The 24022-nt window shown below is 47.4% G+C and overlaps 1 protein-coding gene across 6 annotated transcripts in view; it reads right to left on the reverse strand.

Annotated features, from left to right (window-relative positions):
* The window catches only part of REPS1 (RALBP1 associated Eps domain containing 1), a 116618-nt gene extending 110292 nt beyond the window's left edge, over positions 1 to 6326 (reverse strand). The window contains exon 1 of one of the 6 annotated variants that reach the window (XM_044288728.1): positions 5569 to 6326. In XM_044288728.1, the coding sequence (XP_044144663.1) occupies positions 5569 to 5721 (153 nt within the window). In that variant the 5' untranslated portion in view covers positions 5722 to 6326. The remainder of the gene's footprint in view (positions 1 to 5568) is intronic. The other 5 variants (XM_044288733.1, XM_044288729.1, XM_044288730.1 and 2 more) reach the window with 5 other exon arrangements.
* Between the last annotated feature and the right edge of the window lie 17696 nt (positions 6327 to 24022).

The raw sequence follows: 24022 nt of genomic DNA on the forward strand, positions 1-24022 counted from the left end.
ACAGCACCAGCCCCACTCTGCTGCTCTTGAAGCGGATCCTGCGCAACCTGCGGTCTAGCGACACGGGGCCGGGTACGCCTGGTGGTATCAGGGACCTCAGCCTCCTCGTCCGAACTTTGGGTCAGAGAGCCACTGCTTTCTACAGGTTCGTATTCTGACCCGCTGGATTCATCAGATGAGGGTTCCCACTCCTCATCCGACTGGGTCAGAAGCCTGTAGGCCTCTTCAGAGGAATACCCCCTGTTTGACATGTGGGCAACTAAATTTAGGGGTATTCCCTGAGACTACCCAAGAAAAAAAAAGCAAGCCTGTCTTACAAAGTGGAGGCTAGCGAAGTACCGGAGGCCGCTGCGGTTGATAAAAAATATCAAAACTGATTTTTTTATCGCCGCAGTGCGTGTAAAGTGAATGTGCAGTGATCAAAAAAAAATATTTTTTTTTGTCACTGCGGTGGAGCGGGTGTGGGCGAACGCACGTGTGGGCGACCGATCAGGCCTGATCGGGCAAACACTGCGTTTTGGGTGGAGGGCGAACTAAAGTGACACTAGTACTATTATAGATCTGACCGTGATCAGTTTTGATCACTTCCAGATACTATAAAAGTACAAATGCTGATTAGCGATACGCTAATCAGCGAATAACGGACTGCGGTGCGGTGGGCTGGGCGCTAACTACCTAACCAAGGGACCTAAACTATACCTAAAACCTAACGGTCAATAACAGTGAAAAAAAAAAGTGACAGTTTGCACTGATCACTTTTTTCTTTTCACTTGTGATTGACAGGGGTGATCAAAGAGGTGATCAAAGGGTTAATTGGGGTTCAGGGGGGTGATCAGGGGCTATAGTGTAGTGTTTGGTGTACTCACTGTGAAGCCTGCTCCTCTGCTGGATCCAACCGACGAAAAGAACCAGCAGAGGAGCAGGCAGCCATATAACAGATCATATTTACAAATATGATCTGCTATCTGGCACTTTGATTGGATTTTTTAAAAATCAGCAACCTGCCAGCCACGATCATTGGCTGGCAGGTTGCTGACGAAATGGTCCTGAACGAAATGCCGGCGCGAACTGCGCACGCGCGGGCGCATACTCGCGTCATCTCGCGTCTCGCGAGATGACGCGTATATGCGTGACTGTGCGCCAGCCTGCCACCTCCGGAACGCACATGTGCGTTAGGCGGTCCGGAGGTGGTTAATGACCTATGCTACAAGTCACATCCAAGCACAACTGAAACTATCTGCACATAGCTGCCTGTTCACTGATCCCAGACCCTTCACGCTGCCCCTGTCATACACAAATGGTGCCCGATACAAGTGTCTTGGCAAGGGGCATCCAACAGAGTGCCATTGGAGCATTACCTCGGCCATTGATGCTGGGCCACTGTAAAGTGATACACCCAGTTTCTACTGCGTGAGGGCGTAACATTAAAGGGGTTACCTCAACATAGATAATGTGGGCATATCGCTAGGCTATGTCCCCATTGTCTTATACGTGCGGGTCCCACCACTCCCATTCACTTCTATGGGCCCGACAGAAATAATCGAGACAGTACTCTGCTATTTTCGGTGGCCCCATAGAAAATGAATTGAGAGAGGCTGCACATGCTTTCTCAATACAGGTGCGGGTCCCAGCGGTGGCACCTGCACCTACAAGACAATGGCGGCAAACCCTAGCGATATGTCCCCATTGTCTGAGATGAGATGACAACACGGCCACTAACTTTGAGCGGAGCAGCACTTCCGACTCTATTCAACACACTAGGTACTGGATCCTTGATACAACTGAGGCCTAGTTCACACTTCAGTGGTTTGGTCGGTGATTGTGAGCCAAAACCAGAAGTGGAGACTACGCAGAGATAAGGTATAATGGAAATATCTGCACCTGTTCTGTGTTTGGACCCTTACCTGGTTTTGGCTCCCAATCACTGAAGTGTGAACGAGGCCTGACTCCCACCATCATCTGATGGCTTCACTTACTTCCATTGCAGTTGCAGCATCCTATTGGAGGCACACATAGGGGCGTCTAACAAGACGCGAGCCCAAACTAAACTACACACAAACTAAATATTTTTTTGGCTTCTAATGAAAGCGTTCTTCTGAAATGTTAATCCATGAAAACCCTATCATCATCACAATGTCATGTCTTGTGAATAAAGGCAGGCAGTGTACTCCACACAGAGTAGGAGGAGGCGCTCAGAAGACGTCCAAAGTCAGCCAGGAAAACAATCCCCACCAAGCTCAAAATGACAGGACTACTTATCATGTATGTTGGCATCTGGTTAGAGTTCCGAACCGGTCAACACCAGCTGCTTTATGAGTGGTACCAGGGGTACCCAAGTACTTTTTGTAAAGGTCCACATAACTGGGTCTTTTCTTTTAATTTTTATTTTACAATAAGCCACACCTGCAAGCCCATCTGATCCCTTTCTGTGAACATGCCATAACAGTGCCACCTTGGTACCTCCCCACACAGTAAGAATGCCCTCTCAGTGCCAGCTAACAATGATGCCCCTTAGTGCCACCTCACAGCATGGTGATCCCTCAGTGCCCCCACACACTAAGATATTCCTTTAGAGCCCTGAAACAATGCGATGCCTTGGAAGTGCCTCCCCCCACAGCAAGATGTCCCCTTAAGTGCCTCCCACACAGAGTAATGGCTCCTTAAGTGCCCCTTCACAATATGATGCCCTCCCTTACAGTCATGCCCCCTTAGATAGACCCCACAGTGATGCCCCCCTTAGTGGTCCTCCTCACAGTTATGTAGAATTAGATGGCCCCCCACAGGGTTATGACCCATTTAAAGCCTACCCTCATAGTGGACCGCCTTAACACATTCTGCATGCGGCAGTACAGCAGGAAAACAATATGTGAACAAGCTCCTAGACTTGGGCAGGATTTTATCTCTTACAACTGTGCAGTTTTGTACCCAGCATGAAATCTCACTGGTTTCCTCATGATTATGCTCTTAATTTTGTCCCCTGATCATTCAGGGTATAAGCACCCCAACATTAAGACTGCGGTTACATGTTGATCTTGGCCACAACATCTTTGGTTGCATCACCAAAGATCTCCATGGAGCAATACAGCATTGATCTGAATGGGGTCAAAGCAGAAGCCCCAAGTAGCTGTGACCACAGGATTTTTAGCAATTATAAGATGGGTTTAACCTGAAAGTTGTACTGAGAGCCCATTCAGTTCAACTGCTGCCCTGCTGCACAGAGATCTTTGGTCATGCAATGGGTGTTGCGGTCAAAATAACCTTGTAGCCCGAGCCTAATGGTTTGTCTATAGACGTATGACATTTTCCAAGATTCCACATCAGTCACCATGCATGTTAATTTTCAATGGGGAGAGGGAGACAAGCTGCTGTCAGACCCCTCAAGCTCTTATTTTAGCCGCAGATAAAGTAGGGAGACCTCGAAATACATAAGATTGTCCCTATTGGCAGGTTCAGTCATGTATTCTATGTGTAAGGCTAGCATTAAGGTCTCCATACATAATTCACCAACATCAGGTGCCATCTAATGTGTATGGGGGGGGGGGGTTGGGGTTAGGGTTAGGGGGGGGGGGGGCCCGACGTTCCCGAGCAGATGTCAGAAGAAAGAAGGCTTAGCTAGACATGTTGGAGTTCACCTTGCCGCTCCTCTGTTCTCTAGGGACACAAGCCTCCAGAGATGCCTGATGGTGGCTTACTCCTCTCTATTGGGAACACCAAAGCCTAAGCCGAGTGGGTTGAGAAGAATAGCTGCCAGTCTAACATGCATTTGGCTAGCCTTGCTTTGAGCTCTATGGGACATATGGAAACTATGGGTGAAGCAGAAACAATAGAGCATGCTGTCTCATCATATTTTAAAGGAATTCGTAATGAAGGAGTCCTGGAAGCAGTAGATAATGTAAGGACCAGGACCACACTACAGTCTGGAAGCCTGAAGCAGCCGAGTGGAAAAAAGGCTCCGTGAATGGCTGCGTGAACGAAACCGATCTGCAGGCAAAGGACTACATGGCTACTTGATTTACCCAATGAAGGTTTGTCACTACCTGGAGAGATCAGGGAGATGTTTCTCTCTAACTAGACATGTAAAAAACCCAAATGTGGCCTTCATTTCCAAAACCTTGAGAGCCATATTTGTCAGTGCTCCACCACATTGACATCCTAGTGATACCAGAATATCCTTGGCTATTCGCTAGAACACATCTCCAGCTGTAGGAAGTTCTGTTTCCACCTTTTGGATTTTGCCAACATACAATTTGGTGGTATGGCATGGGAACAGTGCAAAGGCTCCTGCACACGTCTGGATCTGTTTTCGCAGTTTGCAAATCATGGATCCCAGCCAAGAGCCTGCCACCATTTTCATTTTCTCCTGCAGAAATGTCCTATGCGTTTCCATATAACAGACAAGAATAGGACACGTTCGATTTTTTTTTTTTTTTTGAGGGGCTGTGGAGAGCCCACAGGCATGCTGTCCGCATCTGATCCGCAAAAGACATGAATCGGATGCGCACCAAAACCAAAGTCGTGTGTATGAGCCAAAAAAATAAAAATAAAAAAAGAGGTATGCACAACCTCAGAAAAGGCCCCCCACAACAGACACAGAACTAATATATGTCCTGAGGAACAAAACATCTTGTATGAAGTGTAAAACCAGGGATCATAAAGCCTGACAGATATCCTCAGATGATGGTACCTCCAGTAATACTGGATGTCATGTGATCTCTTCAGGCCAACCATGATCAGCATTTTGCATTTATTTTCCTACAGCACTGCGGACAAGAGGTGGGATGAATCACATCATCTGAATAAAGAGGTCAATCGCCATGACATATAGGGGGTCATTTATTATACTGAAATAGATCTATATTAGGCATATGTCAGGAGCTTCACCCCACTCATGCCAAGTCAAAAATTGTGGGTGTGACATGGGCGGCGAAGGAGACCGGCCCGTCTCATCCATCATTTTCTATGCCTGTTTCAAGCATAGAAAATGGTCTAAATGTAAGAACGCTCGGAAGCTGTTTTACATTTAGAAGCAGAGCTGAAGTTAAGGAGAGGCCGACACCTCTTCCTAACTTCGGTGGATCCTCCGCCAGCTATGTGGCATTATTAAGACCGGTGTCTAAACCGCTGGTCTCAATAAATGTGCCCCTCTGTCTTTTAGGAAGAGATCAAATACTCTTTATAGACAGGGAAAGCAATCCCTTCAGGGTGGATACCATGGACCAATATGTGGAGCCCGCCTTTAGCATCCAGCAGAACACAAGGACCTTTAGGAAAGACTGACCATCTTCCGACCTATTTGCTAAAAATAAAATAAAAAAAAAATAAAAATAAAAATATACCAAAAAAAGGGCACAACTGATCCCACCGACAATAGGTATGCCACCAACTTGTATACACAAAACCAGAGGGAACTGAACCTGAAGACTGGACACATGCTCAGTGGCCAAGGTCCACAAGATCACAGGGCCCAGAAGACCCCAATATGAACCCCCAGCTAAGAGAAGGGGAGAGCGACACCAAGACGCAGACCCTGGAGTCTACTGCACCATGTACATGACATAAGGTGATTACCTGCAAGGACACCTCGCTGGGGAGCTGGGCGGCCCGGAAGAGCTCCACGACCCGGCCATTGGAGGCCACCTTCTTGGTGCTGTCAGTGTCACAGTAGGCGAAGAGGTCAGAGTAGTACTTCTGCTCAGCATCACTCAGGGACAGTCCTTCCATAGTTCACACAGAGCCTGCGGCGCCCCCACTAGGCTGGAAAACACTACACAACTTCCCCCAAAAGCAATGACAGGGGACTGCAAGCCACATGTGCCCTACCACAGCCTAGGAGACATGGGGGGCCAACTGCAGAGCTGTCCTCGGGTGAGAGCAGGGTGCCCGGATCCCCTCATGGGGTGTGGGAGCAGCAGGTGGGGAGATGAAGTTCCCACTGGCCGGTAACGCCCCTCTACTCCCTAGTAACTTCCCTCACCACATGGGGCTGCTCCCGGCATGTCCTGGACAACTCCTCTCAGGAGCCTGGAAGGTAGCAGCGCTCCAGGGCACTGGACCCAGCCGGATGCTTCGGGAGCCAAGTAAGCAGCTCTCCAAGTGAACTCCGGCCGCCTCGGCTTCTCCCGCTCCGCAGCTCCCGGTGGTGCGCCCCGGGGTGACGTTGTCACATACACAAGTCCGAAAAAGACGTGAACTGGGGAGCCGGATGTGGAGCAGAGCACCCTTCACCCGCCGGGCTGACAGACCTGGGAGGAGCGGCACAGACAGCAGCGCCCCTAGTGGTGGGGAGGGATATTCAGGCTGAGGGACTGCGCCGCTCAAGTCACTGCCCAAGACGAGAGCGCGTACGTAAGTTCACGGAGACGTGCTGATGAAGACAAATGTCGCTTAAGCGCCACCCAGTGGCACGTCGCGCTATTACACATGGAGCCAAGGCTTGCAATGGCTAACATAAAGAGTAGTCTTTTCATGATGTCCTTGTTCTGCTACCTACTGCTGGCTGAGGTGATGTGTAACGTGCTCAGTGGCTGTAACTCAGCCTCTAGTCATTGACATTTGGTCAATTTTTCATCGTTTTATTATTATTTTTGTAGTATCTTTATCTTTAGCAGCACTGTACAATGTAAAATCTCTTTGTGTAATGGTTGAATACATTACCATCTGCAGCCTATAGAAGGCTGAAATTGGCGCTCCGGTGATGATGGTCCAGGAGTTCAGTCCTGGTGGCCAATCATAAGGATAGGTTATCAATATTTGATCAGTGGCGGTCTGACCGCTGCTGATCATCTGTTTGAAGAGGCTGCAGTGCTGTGGTGACTGAGCTTACTGCATACAGGAGAGCGGCTGTGTGAACCATGCCTCCCAGGTGTCCCTCTTTTCGACCCAAGTCCCTCTGTCCTTCTTTGATCCTTAAATGTCCCTCTTTTTGACCTGAGGAATTAATGCATAAATGTTCATTAAAAAAATGTACTAAATTGTTCCTTACTAAAGTGTCTGTATGGTTTCTACCTGTATATTAGGCCATAACTTCATTATTTTGTGCAATTTCTACCTTAAAATATCTATAATTTGATGAATTATGTGCTAATATTTAAATGGATATTAAAGCGCAAGATTTTTATTTATTTTTACCAGGGACTCCAGTTGCTGTAAAAAATAAAGGAACTTACACTCACCTAACCAACCCCCAGCTACTGCAGTTGTGATGGGGGTAATTATTGTTTGGGCGGAGTTAGAGGCGTGGCCTAGCACGCAGACTGTCAGCTTTAATTTGAGGGTATTTACATCCAAATCAGGTGAACGGTGTAGGAATTACAACAGTTTGCATATGTGCCTCCCACTTAAGGGACCAAAAGTAATGGGACAGAATAATCATCATAAATCAAACTTTCACTTTTTAATACTTGGTTGCAAAACCTTTGCAGTCAATTACAGCCTGAAGTCTGGAGGCACATATGCAAACTGTTGTAATTCCTACACCGTTCACCTGATTTAGATGTAAAAACCCTCAAATTAAAGCTGACAGTCTGCAGTTAAAGAACATCTTGTTCGTTTTATTTTAAATCCATTGTGGTGGCGTATAGAGCCAGAAATGTTAGAATTGTGTTGATGTCCCAATATTTATGGACCTGTATTGTCCCTCTTTGCGATTTTCATAAAGTTGGGAGGTATGGTGAACATGACATCACTGGCCTAGGAGGGAGTTGCATAGCCTCCATGTCCTCTTCAAACAACTGATCGGTACGGGTTCTGGGAAGCGGATGCCCAGTGATCAGATGACCTATCCTGAGGTTAGGTCATCAATCTTGTACTTCAGGAAAACCCCTTTAAGTCTGTAATCATGCATGTAGTCAAAGGTATGAGTGGGTACAGACAGAAGGAAAAGTATTAGGGTGGTAGTAGTACCTGTCACAGTGTAGGGGGAGGGGAGGTACGTAGAATGACAACATAAGGAAAATGACCAGAAACTAGTCCTCACGGCTAGGGAAAGGGAAAAGGTCACCACCTAGGAAACCCTAAACCTAGCCCTGACTCCTGTCTGTATGAAGGTGGGAATATTCATACATTGGGAATCTAGGCCCTAGTAACTCTGAACAGCCCTAGGAGTAGTGACAGGGTCTGAGACTACTGGTTCCTTTCCAGATGAACGAACCAGCGTCCCTGTGAGGCCTAGTAAACAATGAGAAAATGGGAATAACAAAATACAAAGGGAAGTACACTTATCTTCAATAGAAAATGGATGAACAGGAACTCAGAAGAGGAAGATAATATCAACCGCATAGTATGAAGTGTGAGTCCAGACTAAATAGAGGAGCAGTAATGATCACAAGCTACACCTGAGACAAGAGGTGTGGTCATTACCAACAACAACACTGCAACAAATGAAAACAGATAGGCTGTCAGATAACCTAACATGTAGACAGTCTCTCAGATCTTCTAACCTCTGTCACAGGAGGGACCGTGACAGTACCATACACAGCTTCATGAATCCCAACAGAGATACAGCTGAATACAGTGGTAAAGCAGGGAGCCCTCAGCCTCCTGCTCCACCATTTACCGGTCTGTGCTCTCCCCAGCAGACGCATCGTTGTGCTTTGAGCAGGAGAGAACAGAAGCTAGAGGATGATGTACTCCGTTTATCAGGGGAACAGGGCTAGATGAATATAACATTTTTATTTGAATAAAACTACAGGGGCATCACGATTGTGAGTTGGCACTAAGGGGCAGCACTATTGTTAGGGGGGCACTAAGGGGGCAGGACTATTGTAAGTGGGCAACAAAATGGGGCAAGGGGTAGCATTATTGTAAGCTGCATAAGTAACGTGTGGGGAACTTACAGGGCATTCTTACTATGAGGGGGAACTAAGGGGGCATACCTACTGTATTGGGGCTCTAAAGGGCCATGACCAGGGCCGTCTTTAACGCGGGGCAAAAGGGGCATCTGCCCCGGGCCCAGTTGCTCCTGGGGGGCCAGAGGCAGCTGCCTCTTGAGCTCCACTGGCCACTGTCCACAAATTCTTTTTCGTCCCTTATGGGGTGAATACTAAACAGAGCTTCCATTATGGAAGCGCTGATTAGTACCGGAGGACCGGGAAGCGGTGAAAGCTCTGTACTCACCGCTTCCTGGTCCTCGGCTGTGCAGTGGCTGCGCACAGTGTGACCTCACGCTGTGCGCAGTCTTGACAGCCGAGGACCAGGAAGAAGAGAGAGAGCGCTGGTGGTGGGGAGCGGCGGCATCCAGGAGCAGGAGAGGTAAGTTGTTTATTTTATTTGCGCTGATGGCTGGGGGGGCTGAAACATGAGGCTAGGGGGCTGATACATGAGGCTGTGGGGCTGATATATTGCATTGGGGGGGCTGATATGAGGCTGGGGGGTTGATATATGGCATTTGGGGGCTGATATACGGCATTGGGGGGCTGATATGAGGTCTGATTAAGGGTCTTATTAACATTGGGGGTCCTATTAGGACTGTCAGCTGAGGTCTAATTAACATTGGGGGTCTGATTGGTGGCCTGACCTGAGGTGTAATATAAAATATTTTTTTCTTATTGTCCTCCTCTAAAACCTACGTGCGTCTTATTGGACGGTGCGTCCTATAGGGCGAAAAATGCGGTACTTGCTTGCTCCTCCTCCCGACCTCCCCTGCCCTTTGTAGTACACCGCGTGCCGTGACGTCACGCGGAGGCTCTGCAACACTAGAGTGAGCCAAGCCCCGATCTCCTTCCTAAACTGCAGAGCGGTGCCCATGTGCAGCCCTGAGCCCAGCTGCCCAGAGCTCTGATCCTGAGCCTGCTGTAGTCTTCAGAACTGTAAGTATTTACAGTAATTCACTGTAAGCTATATTATATATATAACTTTTTTTGTGTGTGTGTGTGTGTGTGTTGTGGAGAGCGTGATTGCATGCTAGGGTGTGGGAAGGCGGGATCCAGGGGGACCAAGTAAATTCTTGCCCAGAGTCCAATCAATATTACAGACAGCCCTGGCCATGACTACCGTGTTTTGGCAACAAAGGGGGCATAACTAAAGTGTGGTGGCAATTACAGGGCATTCTTACTGAGAGGGGGCACTAAGGGGCATAACTACAGTGTGGGTGTAGCAAGGGAGCATCATTACTGTGAAGGGTGCACTAAGGGAGACTTCTGTTATAAAGGGGAACTAATTCTAGTTTCACATTCATGCTAAAATCATCTGGCTGGCTGGTCCGGCAGATGGACAGCCTGCTGGAGTTAAACGTAACCAGCATAGCTGCTACTACCTTTTCCCACTGGACTATAATGAAACTTAGCGGGGATCCGACCTGTTTCCAGCATTAGCGCTTATGGCGCTTACAGTCGGTAATGTGGATGACTATATCGTCCAGGTAAGCTGAAGTGTACCGACGATGTGGATGAAGCACAATGTCCATTAGTTGCTGAAAAGTTGCGGGGGCACCATGCAGACCAAAGGGTAAGACCTTATATTGATACAGCCCCTCAGTCAGGTGTTATGAAGGCTGTTTTCTCTTTGTCAGCCTCTGTTAAGGGCACCTGCCAGTACCCTTTCGTGAGGTCCAAAACAAAAAAATACCGGGCTTGTCCTAACCTCTCGATGAGCTCATCCACCCGGGGCATGGCATACTCATCGAATTTGGAAACCTTTTTAAGTTTTTGAAAGTCGTTACAAAACCGCAACGTTCCGATTGGCTTCGGTATCAATACTATAGGACTGGCCCACTCACTTTTTGACTCCTCGATGACGTCTAGCTGTGACATTAGCTGCACCTTCTCCGATATGGCTAGTCACCGAGCCTCGGGTACCCGGTATGGTTTTAATCAGACTTTTGCCTGAGGCTTAGTGACAACGTTATGCTGGATTACGGACATGCGACTAACAAATTCCCTTGCCCTCTGAGTCTGTTTAGAGGAGAGGCTGTCAGCAATTTTTACTGTGGCAGCCTCCTCTCTTGCATCAGACAGAGGGGCCGGTACCTCTTCTCCTAGAAAACCCGGCCGCGGGCTGTCTTCTTTACAGGTTTCCCTATCTTCCCACGGTTTGAGTAAATTCACATGGTAAACCTGCAACGGCTTTCGCTGCCCTGGTTGGTGTACCTTGTAGTTTACATCTCCAATTTTCTCAAGTACCTCGTAGGGCCCCTGCTACCTAGCCAGGAACTTACTGTCCACGATCTGCACCAGAACCAAAACCCGATCACCTGGGTTAAAGATCTAGACCCGAGCCTGCCGATTATAGACCCGACTCTGGGCTTGCTGAGCTGCCTCCATATGCTCCCTAACAAGAGGCAACACTGTCTCTATCCGATCTTGCATATGGGTAACGTACTCAATGACACTTTTATGTGAAGTGGGTTGTTGTTCCCACGCCTCTTTGGCTACATCCAAGAGACCGCAACGGTGTCTGCCATATAGCAGTTTGAAGGGTGAGAACCCAGTAGAGGCCTGGGGTACCTCTCGCACTGCGAACATGAGATAGGGCAGAAGGAGGTCCCAGTCCTTCCCATCTTTAGACACTACCTTTTTCAACATATTTTTTAATGTTTGGTTAAACCGTTCTACCAGACCGTCCATTTGCAGATGGTAAAAGGAAGTCCATAGTTGTTTTATGTGCAGCAACTTATAGAGTTCCCTCATCATCTTGGATGTAAAAGGGGTCCCTTGGTCGGTCAGAACCTCTTTAGGTAGTCCCACTTGGGAAAACATCTCCATTAAAGGGTTTCTACCACCAGAATTACTGTTATGTAGCATTAGCGATGTGCTTAGGCTACTTTCACACTAGCGTTCGATCGGATCTGTTCTGAACGGGATCCGATCATAATAATGCAGACGTAGGCTCCGTTCAGAACGGATCCGTCTGCATTATATTGGCAAAAAAAAGCTAAGTGTGAAATTAGCCTGAGCGGATCCGTCCAGACTTTTACATTGAAAGTCAATGGGGGACGGATCCGCTTGAAGATTGAGCCATATTGTGGCATCTTCAAACGGATCCGTCCCCATTGACTTACATTGTAAGTCTGGACGGATCCGCACGCCTCCGCACGGCCAGGCGGACACCCGAACGCTGCAAGCAGCGTTCGGGTGTCCGCCTGCTGAGCGGAGCGGAGGCTGAACGCTGCCAGACTGATGCAGTCTGAGCGGATCCGCATCCATTCAGACTGCATCAGGGCTGGACGGAAGCGTTCGGGTCCGCTCGTGAGCCCCTTAAAACGGAGCTCACGAGCGGACAGCCGAACGCTAGTGTGAAACTAGCCTAATGTCAGCACTACATAACAGTATGTTTTTTTAAATTTCTCCCTGCAGCCGTTCTGCTAAAATAAGCACTTTTATAATATGCTAATGAGCCTCTAGGTGCTATGTGGGTGTAGAATCAGCACCTAGAGGCTCCGTCTACTCACCCTTTATCCCGCCCAGGTCCCCTGTTCTGCCCTCCCCGCTCATCTTGATTGATGTCACGGTTCGCAGCATCACTGACGAAATCCCGCGCGTGCACCGCTCACTTCTGTATTCGGCGCCGGCGCAGTGAGTGAAGGCCGCTCTCCTTGTGCCGGCTTCCTCACTGTGATGTGGTCGGCGCAGGCGCAGTGAGGAATCCGGCACCAGGAGCGCATCATTCACTCACTGTGCCTGCGCCGAATACAGAAGTGAACGGCGCAGGTGATGTTATGGCTGCTCGGCCAGGACAACAGGATAGGGAGCAGGCCACCTCCTACAGCGTCCCTAACTCCTATCTGCATGGGCCGACCTTAAAGGTAGGAGGACCCATGCGCAGGAACCTAGGAGCCCTGACTTACCCTCCGTCCGGTCCCTAGCTAGGAGTCAGGGTAAGACAACCTACTCCTCCTAGGAACGGAGGAGCAGGAGTCTCAATGGCCAAGCTGCTGGAAAATGGGGAACATAAACAGCTCTATGGATATGGCAGGTGAACAAGGAGTTCCACCTACCTGCCACAGCCTTGCTGACTGGATCCCTGTGCTGGCAAGGTGAAGATCACAACGCATCCCCACACAGGGACCCAGATCCATAGCTGCACAAAATCACAAGGAAACATCAAATAGACATCACACATAACTGGACATAAACTTAAATGTGACATAATGGTTATGACCACAGGGGTGGCTCTCACTGGCAGGTGGAAAACACAGGAGGCTGCTCCAGCAAAGCATGGCTGAAGCAACCTCCAGACCTGAGAAAACAGTGAGACTTTATAGGCCAAGAAGCCACACCCCACAGTCGGACACACCCAGTGAGACACACACACACACACACACACACACACACTGGTAAGGGAATTAACCCTTCCACCACCAGGGAAGGGAAGACAGCAACTTAAAGGGGAATACAGGCAAATAAACCCCGTGCACACCAGACATGGGAAGTGCACACCAAACACACAAGTTGCCAGATGCAACCGCACGCACCACACAGCAAGCAGCCACGAAACAACTCAGGCTGCAATGCTGCCACATAAAAACTGTTGCCAGCGGCAACCACAGGTGAGGCAAAAACCAAGGCCCTCACCTGTGATTGACAACGAAACCAAAACCGCTGACAACCGCATGCGGTGCAGGAGTCACGGTCATAGGCATGGCCGTGACAGATGCTGCGAACCGTAACATCAACCAAGAGGAGCGGGGTGGTCAGAACAGGGGACCTGGGCAGGATAAAGGGTGAGTTGACGGAGCCTCTATGTGCTGATTCTATGCCCACATAGCACCTAGAGGCTCATTAGCATATTATAAAAGTCCTTATTTTATCAGAACGGCTGCAGGGAGAAATGTAAAAAACATACTGTTATGTAGTGCTGACATTAGCACATCACTAATGTCAGTCAGCTACATAACAGTAATTCTGGTGGTCGAAACCCTTTAACTCCTTAGCTATGAGTTTGGCCGAGGTATGTCACAGTGGCACCGCCTCCGTGTACTGAGTGGCGTAGTCGAGAATGACTAAGATATGTTGATGCCCTCTGGCGGACTTCGGTACTGGGCCTATGAGGTCCATAGCTATTCGGTCAAACAGTACTTCGATAATCGGGAGAGGTACTAGGGGACTACGGAAATGTGGCTGGTGGCTAGTTATCTGGCAGGTCGGGCAAGAATTACAAAACTCTTCCACTTCTTTGAATATGCTGGGCCAGTAAAACTGCTGTAGAATACGATTCTGAGTTTTCTGCAGCCCCAGGTGACCCCCGAGAACATGTTGGTGGGCTAGATCTAACACAAGCTTGCAATAGGCCTTGGGGACCACCAACTGTTCAATAGGCTCACCCCGTAGTTGGTTTACCCAATACAACATATCCTGCTGAACCACAAAATGGGGAAACACTGACTCTGCCCCAGGTTGTTGTGGTTCACCATCTACTATTAACACATTTTCCCAGGCGCGGGATAGGGTTGGGTCCTGACGTTGGGCGGTACCAAAATTATCCCCGGAGACATTGAGGTCTGCCAATTCAGGACCCGGTGACAAGTACTCCACGTCTCCCACCATCACACTTAGCGGGGTTGTCTCCCCCTCTTCCACCGAAGTGGCGGTCTCCCCTACCGCTGACCCTTTGGTCTCAGGTTCCCAGGGTTCTGGTCTCTCCCCTGAGCCAGGCCACTCTGCTAGGGTTACCCCTGTCTCATGGGTATCAGTCACTCTCATAGCAGGCCACAGTGCCAGAAAGTCTCTCCCTATTATAAGTTCGTAGTGTAAATTTGGGGCAACTGCCACTTTGTGAGTCCATCTGCCAGCCCCTGTGGTTAGAGACACCAGGGCGGTGGGATAGTCTTTGAAGTCTCCATGGATGCACATGACCCCGACTTTCCGTCCAGTATACTCCGCTGACCATACCAGGGAAGCCCTTACTAGGGACACCAGACTCTCTGAGTCTAACAGAGCCTCCGCTGGAGTGTCTTCTACCTCCACCTGGCACAGGTGTTTTAGAGTTTTTGGGGTACCTGCTGCACACAGCTTCCTGGCATATAGCGACTGACGGTAGCCATAGTTAGTATCCATGGGTTCCACCTGATGGGGACAGTCCGCTCTTACATGGCCCAGGTCCTGACACTGCCAGCAGACTTTTGGAGCCAGGTCCATAGAGAGTGCACTTCAGGTGGGTTTGGTTGGTGCAAGTCACCGGGTCTGGGATGGAGATTTACGGGGTTTGACTGCCCCCTCCCAAAAGAACCCCCTGTAACAGTCTTAGTAACCTCGTAGCGCTCCACCAGGTACACCATTTCTAGGGAGTTGCCAGGAGACATCTGGCCGATCTAGTGATGGAGAAGGTGTGGCAGAGCCCTCCAGAACATATCAACCAATAGTCTATCCAGCATAGCCGTGGGACTCAGCACATCAGGCTGTAGCCACTTTTGCAAGAGGTGGAGTAAGTCATAATACTGGGTCCTCGCAGGCTCAGCCGGCTTAAACCCCCACTGATGTACCTGCTGGGCCCGAACCAACCCATTCACCCCCAGTCTTGGCAAAATCTCACCCTTTACTTTTTGGTAGTCGGGCGCTTGATCGTCGAAATACACCCGCTGGGAATCGGATGCCAGGAATGGAGCGACGACCTCAGCCCACTGGTCACGGGGTAGCTTTTCCTTGATGGCCACTTTCTCATACATCGCCAGGTAGGTTTCGATGTTGTCTGCAGGGATGATCTTAGGAATCGCGGCACGGACTGCTTTCCGGGCATCGTGGACGCTCGGGGTTGCTCCTGCTGTCTGCAAAGCCATCATGTGTTGTAGCAGCAACTGCTTAGTCTCCTGCTGCTGCTTATTAGCCTCGCGTTGCTGCAGGTTTGTCTATCGCTGCTGCAGATTAGCCTCCATGAGGGCCTTCACAACAGCCTTCATTTTGTCGTGGAGCACTGGTTGTAATACAGCTGGTTTAATGTACGACATACAACTGTGCCTGAAAAATGCAGAAGCCAAAAATATCGGCATTCACTCCAGCCTCACTGCTCTTGCCGCATCCTCCACCAATTGTGGGGTTTTGCTCTGGTAGATAGGGTAAGCGGGCGCATTACAGAGGCAAACTACACGTTCTTAACTCAAAACGTCAGTGTTTATCCACACTTGAGGGAATTGCACAAAACAGCACGTAACTTTGCAGTCCTGGTGTTAATTCACACACAATGGAAAGTTCATATAACACAAGTCACCTTGCTGACAGTTCTGCCTCAAGTAGTCCACAGCAGGCTTAAGGGGGCCTGTTTCCCCAGCATGCGGCTCTCAGCACTCCAGTACAGCACAAAGCCTAAGATCCCAAAAACAGAGACATCTCTGCTGAGCCCAGCTGCCTATTTAAGGACAGACAGGAGCTGCCAAAACCCGGACCGGCACTTAAACTCCGGTACTTGACCTCACCTGGCTGGAAACCAGCCAAACCGCACATGTTGGGAGGAAAATACCTGCCTTGCTAGACACAACCCCTCACTGTGTCACAATAGGCATACAGCAGACTTAAGCTTAGTGTAAAAACAGTGTGCCACAGCATGCAACACACATCAATGATATTGTCCCTTCATGAGTTTTACTAAATGTGGGCGGTATGTAGCTGTGGCAGAAGTGGATCATTCCTTTGAATTGGCTCAAAAACTGCCACAAAAGGCTTTGTGTGACACCACCCTGAAGGAAGGACTGATGCGTCTCTTTGTTATATCCACTCCTGGTCTTGACACTACAAAAGCCACAGAAACTGCATACATGATTCCAAGCTAGGGCCCCAAAATACATATTTTCTTTTGTGTTTTTTGTTTACTAAAAAAAGGCCATAGAAACCACTTGTCATTGCTTTATGTTTTTTATTTTTACGGCATTACCTACGTGGTAAAAATTATGTTGACTTCATTCTGTGGGTTAGTATGGTTACAGTGATAGCACATTTTTTTTAGCTGAAAACTGGACGTTTTTTGTGGCAGATTTGTAAGACTACGTTCACGTTGCAGTAAAGGTATCAGGAGACTTTCCTAGCAAAGGAACAGCCTGCCGGAGTTCACCGTATCTGGCATAGTCGGATAGGACTGCTTGCCGCCCGAGCCCATTGAATGTAATGAGATCCGGTCAGTTTCTGGTGTGAGCATTGGGTTTTAGCCAGACAAAGACCATTGCATGCAATAGGCTCTGGCAGTGTGAAACTAGTCTGATTTGATGGTGGCTTTAGAAGAGTTTGTGGTTGAGATTTTTCACAATCCACAATCAGCTCAAAGAAGTACCATCACTTCTGGAGTGTTTTTCAAACCAGCTGCTGAAAAACCTCTACCATTTTCAGGCCCCATGCACATGACCGTATGTGTTTTTTGCGATCCACAAACCGCAGACCTGCAAAATATGGATACTGGCCCTGTGCATGGCACAATTTTTTCACATCTATAGAAATGTCATATCCTTGTCCACAAAATGGACAAATATGGGACATGTTCTATTTTTTTTGTGGGCTGGCAAAATAGACATAACAGATGCAGACAGCACACTGTGTGCTGTCCACATTTCATGTGGGCCTATTGAAATGAATGGTTTCGTATCAGATGCGGAACCAAAATACAGCCATGTGTGTAGGGCTGTACACTGTGTGCACAAGGTGAAATTTTTACCATTAAAGTCAAATGAGAAACTGTTGGTGGAGTTTTGAATGTGGATTGCGCAATGGAATGTGCCCGTTTTCCTGCTGCCGAATCTGTGGCAGATTTAGCCATTTGAACATAACCTATGACTTTATGTTCACTTTTTATTCAATTTGTGGGAGGTGAAATGAGCAAAAAGCAACAAATCAGCCATTTAGATTTTTTACCGTTATGCTGTCCACCGACGGGATTTATATATATTTTCAGTTTGGACATTTTCGAATGTGGTGATACCAATGATGTTTATTTTTTATAGCTTTTTTTAATTTGTAAAATCGGGAAAGGGGTGACTTGCATTTTTATTTCTTATTACTTTTTTAAAACTTTTTTTAAAATAATTTTTATTCCCCCTAGGCCGGATTTGAACATGATTTACCATTGCAGCCAATGATCGAATCACTATATTCCTATCAGGGCTTGCCACTGACAGGGCTTCATAGCAACCTCGCTATGGTAGGTCTCGGAGTCTTCAGAAGGCCTTATACTGCCGTAGCAACTAAATGGCTCCTGCGATCTTGTTGTTAGGAGCCGTTCGGTCCTTGGGAGCAGAGTCTGTGGTTGCCATTGACCACAGCATCTGAGAGGTTAAATTCTATGGTCCTACTGTCCCTCTCTGCTCCTGAGTAAGCTCCACCTTTAGACACCCGATATCTGCGGTACATGTACGATGGATGTTGGGAAGGGGTTAAAGATAATCACAAGAGTGTATAGATTTAATAGGGTTATCCATGTTTTTGTATTTGATGGCCTTTGATGATATATATCATAGCAATGCTTGTCTATTGCTCTGATGATAGTCCAGTTGTGTTTGTTTTTTAAAGGGATTCTGTCACCAAGTTTTGGGCTATAGAGCTGCGGACATGCACGGCTAGATCGCCGCTAGCATGTCCGCAATATATGTGTCCTATAGGGCTGTCTGGTTTTAATTTCTTTGAAAAAGGATTTTATAGATATGTAAATGAGTCTTGTATGTGTCCAAGGGGCTGTACTAACCTTCCTGGAGCCCAGCTGTGCCCAGCCACGCCCGCCTGTGAAGGAGCCCAGCACCACCTATGTCCTCCGAATCTCCTCCTTTCATCAACTGTAGATTGCCGTAATCTCGAGATGCGCGAGCTCGCACATGCGCAGTTCTTTCCCTGAGGCTGATGATAGCACAGGACATAGGCGGTGCTGGGCTCCTTCACAGGCGGGCGTGGCTGGGCTCCAGGAAGGTTAGTACAGCCCCTTGGACACATACAAGACTCATTTGCATATCTTTTTCAAAGAAATTAAAACCAGACAGCCCTATAGGACAGATATATTGCGGACATGCTAGCGGCGATCTAGCCGTGCATGTCCGCAGCTCTATAACCCAAAACTTGGTGACAGAATCCCTTTAAGCTATATTCTACTGCACTGATGTCACAAGGGCAGATTTATTAAACTAACAGAGCAATTGCCAAGCACAGAGCAGTTTTTCTTACTGTGCTCTTGAAAAGTGAAAGTTTGGCTGTGATTGGTTGGTATGGGCAACAAAGACATTGTAGACAATTTCATAGATCTCCCCATGGTGCTCTCTTTTAGTCACTGACTGCTTCCTATTGCAATGTTGTCAGAATGGTGCTTGCCTTTATTTCTTGGCTGAATGCTGTCATGATGATGTCACAGATGTGTGTTTTTTTCTGGATGTTATTTTTCCTGTGGTGATGTCATAATAATGCATATCTTTACCACTAGGCAGAGTTCTATTGTGATGATGTCACAGCATTGTTTGCCTTCATTTGTAGGGTGTGCTCCATTGTAATGATGTCACAGTAGTACAAGTATTAATTTATAGGTTGTGTTCTATTGTGGTGTAGCTATAGAATTTGTCTTTATCCCTTAGCTATGTGATGATATCATAGTGTGTCTATAGTCCTAGGTTAGGTTACAATATGATGAAGTCACAATAGTGATTTCTCCAACTAGTGATCAGATGATGAGTTCACAAAAATATATGTCCTCTTTTCTTAACACTTTATTGCAATTATGTCACACTACCGTTTTCTTTATTCTTTGGTTGTCTCCTATTGTGATGTCACAATAGTGTTTTCTTTTGATGATGTCATAAACATTTTTTGTTTTCCTTCCTTGGCTCTGTTCCATGTTAGTCCAAGTATTCATTTTTGATGAAATCCTGTAGTATAGCTGACAAGAATGTGGGTATGAAAGTAGGATGAGTAAGGCCATTTCCATCAGAAGGACAGAAAACAACAAAGAAAAATGGATCCTGTATTTTAAGCATCCGTTATGCTCAGTTATGCACATTTTGTATCCGTTTTAGCCATTTCTGTCTGATATCCATTACCTTAGGACAGAAAAAAACTTCTACACAAAGTACTTTTTTCTGTCTAAAATAACAGATCTCACATGGAAGTGGCTAAAACAGGTGCAAATTATGCATAACTGAGCATGATTGATGCTTAAAATACAGGAATTATCACGAAAGTGCAGATAAAAAGGGGTGGACGTCTTAAAAGAGATACTATTTATTAAAATAAAGGATTTGTGTTTTTTTTGTTTTCTGTTCTTCTGATGGATCAGATGAACTGAAAACGAAACAGTGATGTGAAACCGTTCTAAAGGTCTGGTGTTCTCCATTTTTCTTTGCATTTCTGTTTATGGAGCTGTTTGTGTCCTTCATTATTTGCAATAGGTGGGAGCTCACAGCAGGGCAGAGCCACAATGGGTCAGCTTATAAGAAGGTGCACAGGTAGGCCATGGTGTCGGTGGGTTGCTTGTCAGTGGCTATTAGAGATGTGCATCTCACTTCCTTCTCGGTAATGCAGGCTAAGGCTACTTTCACAGTAGCGTTAATAACACTTCCGTTTTGTCCCCATTCATTGTCAATTGGGACAAAACGTAACTGGACAGAACGGAATGTTCCAAAATGCAATCCGTTCCGTTCTCATACTGTCCTGAGATGCGGAGCAAAACGGATGACCCACAATGCAAGTCAATGGGGACGGATCCGCTTTCTCTGACACAATCGAAAACGTATCCGTCCCCATTGACTTTCAATAGAGTTCATGACAGGACTGTCTTGGCTATGTTTACAACTATCTGCATCTGTTATGAACGGATCCGGTTTTTAGATTGTCCAAGATCCTTATGGTTTCTGGAGACAGTATTTTCGTTTTATTTATACCAGTGATATGATTCACAGTAAATTCCCAGTACCATAAAACCATACAAATTCTTGTTTTTCAGCTTTATTTAGCAGGTGTTCACCATCGTCTAGCTAGAGCGGAGCTGGATCTTATGGTGCAGTTGTACAAGGGATACAGGTTTAGTAAACTTTTTGTGGACAGGCAAGAATTATAATTATTTAAAAAAAACTTGTGGCACTTATGTTCTGTGACTGGCAATGGACTTGGTGACATGAACAACAATGGTATTTGTTTTTGTAGCTTGTTTTGTTAGCATATATTGCAGACCATAGATGACACAGCCTTCTGTACCATAGCATATAATAAAATAGATAAAGCCTCAAGAAAAAGTCATGGTCAGTCATAGTGTGTGGCAAACCCAGGGGAGGGCTGGCAGCCTTAGTCCTGGGGGACAAATCCAGTCAAGTGGCCCATTGCACCACCAAATCAGCTCACCATCCATGCCCACCTTTTCCTTGTTTTATAAGGGATATTGATGTTATGAAGCAAGACAAATATACAAATGTACTACTAACCCCTCCATCCACCCCTCCCTCCCCTTCTCCAACCACCCAGCACCCTTAATCACATAAAACAAGTAATATATATAATATAATTACAGTGAATTACTGTAAATACTTCCAGTTCTGAAGACTCCAGCAGGCTCCGGATCAGAGCTCTGGGCAGCTGGGCTCAGGGCTGGAAGTGGGCATTGCTCTGCAGTTCAGGAAGGAGACCGGGGGTCACCCTAGCGTTGCAGTGCCTCTGTGTGACGTCACGGCGCGCGGCATACAAAAGGGGCAGGGGAGATTGGGAGGAGGAGCAAGCAAGTACCGTATTTTTCGCCCTATAAGACGCACCGGCCCATAAGACGCACCTAGGTTTTAGAGGGGGCAATAAGAAAAAAATATTTTTCATTATACCTAGGATCAGACCACCAATGTTAATCAGACCTCAGCTAACAGCCCCAATAAGATCCCCAATGTTAATAAGACCCCAATAAGACCCTCAGCTCAGACCCCAATATGAATGACCCCCAATCAGATCTCAGATAAGAGCCCCATGCCTCTAATCATCCCCCAGCAGCCTCTCCACCAGCCCCCAGTGCCTCTAATCAGCCCCCAGCAGCCTCTCCATCAGCCCCCAGCAGCCTCTTATCTGCCCCCAGTGCCTCTCATCAGCCCCAGCAGCCTCTCCATCAGCCCCAGCAGCCTCTCCATCAGCCTCTCATCTGCCCCCAGTGGCTCTCATCAGCCCCCAGTGCTTCTCATCTGCCCCCAGTGCCTCTCATCTGCCCCCAGTGCCTCTCATCAGCCCCCAGCAACCTCTCCATCAGCCCCCAGCAACCTCTCCATCAGCCCCCAGTGCCCTCACCAGCCCCCAGTGTCCATCAGCCTATATATAAAAAATAAAATAAAAACACTTTTCCTGCTCCTGGACACTGCCGGTCTGCCGCTCCTCTCCTCCAAAGCGATCTGCTGTTGGCTGTGCACAGCTTGATGTCACATAGCGCCTTATGCCTGTGCGCAGCCCTGCACAGCCGACAGCCGAGGACCGGGAAGCGGTGAGTACAAAGCCTTCACCGCTTCCTAGTCCTCCGGTGCTCAGACTAAGACAGCGGCCGTATTTACCGTGCTTAAGGCCGGCCTGGGTGCAATTGCCTCCCTGCCCCCCGTCCCAGCTCGCCCCTGGGCAAACCTTTGTGGATTATTGGGTAATTATATGCTGTATTTAGGGCTGGGCATGAATTATTTTATCGATGTGTGGGGCAGCCGATGAGCCTCTTTCTTCTGTTTCCATCTCAAGGGTCCGTTGCTCCTCTGGCCTGCATGGCAGTGTGCTGGGTAGCGTGCATGCCAAGGAAACAAGACTTGGACAGAGTCAGCAGCAGACCGTGCCCCCATAGTATCAATGTATCCCTTTTAATGGGAGTACCATCTGTCCCAAGAGAACATGATTCAATCAAAGTGTACTGGGAGTACCATCGATCATTGTGACAGCAAAATAGATACATGTTGTACCTTTTAGGAAACAGCAGCTGGATGTGGTAGGAGTACTTCCACAAGCTGGAGCTTTTTTTAAAATGGAGTACCACCTGTCTCTGTACTATATAAGAGATGGAATGCATACAGCTGGATCTGACATTACTACCATCACCTGACCTGCTCTTAATGGGAGTATAACACAAGACTAATCCAATGTCAGCTGCGAGCACCACTCGTCTATACAGGGCAATACACTTATCTATGTATAATATACTATTATATATTGTTAGCAGGATATTACAGGACTACCACACCCTGAGCTGCTTTCAGTAGGAGTAACAGTGTATTAGAAAAATGTGTTTATTGTAATTTGTTTTGCACCATTAATTTGTATTATAATTACAAAAACATATATACTTTTGATGTAATAAAAAAATAAATAAATACAATGTACTGAAACATTAAAATATTTTTGTAGATGCCAGTACATGTATGTGAAGAATGCTATTGAGGTTTTTGGTCGGAGAAAATCAATCCATTGATAACAGATGAGCCTGTGTCAGTATGGGGTCTGTGTCTCCACCGCAGGGTGGCAGATCACTGTCTGCACATCGCAGCACTATGGGTCCCAGTACTGGCTTACCTTGTAGGAGACGCAGGTGCCCGCCAGCATACTACCGCATCCGTCCTCACTGCCAGGTGTCATCTGATGCACTATAGCGCGCGCGCGCACCTCTCCCTTTCTTATAGGAGTAGGCAGCTGGTTCCTGATTACCATCCCCACCCAGAGGCGGGACTATTTGTATTTAAGGCAGCTTCACGCATCATGAACCGCCCAAGCGTGGTTGTTGTACCTCTTGACTCCAGCTGAAGCGTCCCACTGTTTATTGGATTTCCTGGATTCTGACCTCTGCTTCGTTTGACTATGCATCTGCCTGCCGTCTGTTTATTGGACCACCTGGATTATAAGACCTCTGCACTGGACCACACGGCATTATAGTGATTTATACTTCCGGGTGTCTCTGCCCAACCTCAACTATAATGATTTGTACTCACAGAATTCCATCATTACAGTTGAACAGGGATTCATTAGGGCACAGCAGAGATCTGGACTCCATTACAGTACAACAGAGATTAGGAAGGTAACCAAACCAAATAACCAACATGCAAGTGGAGTATAGTGAGTCTGCATTTCAGGTAATTGCCCAGCCCTACATGTAACTACTAATTAGTACATTTATGTCCTACTATATAAAGTTAGGTCCATATATA

This window comes from Bufo gargarizans, chromosome 4 (genome assembly GCF_014858855.1).
Source record: "Bufo gargarizans isolate SCDJY-AF-19 chromosome 4, ASM1485885v1, whole genome shotgun sequence".
NCBI classification, from domain to species: domain Eukaryota; kingdom Metazoa; phylum Chordata; class Amphibia; order Anura; family Bufonidae; genus Bufo; species Bufo gargarizans.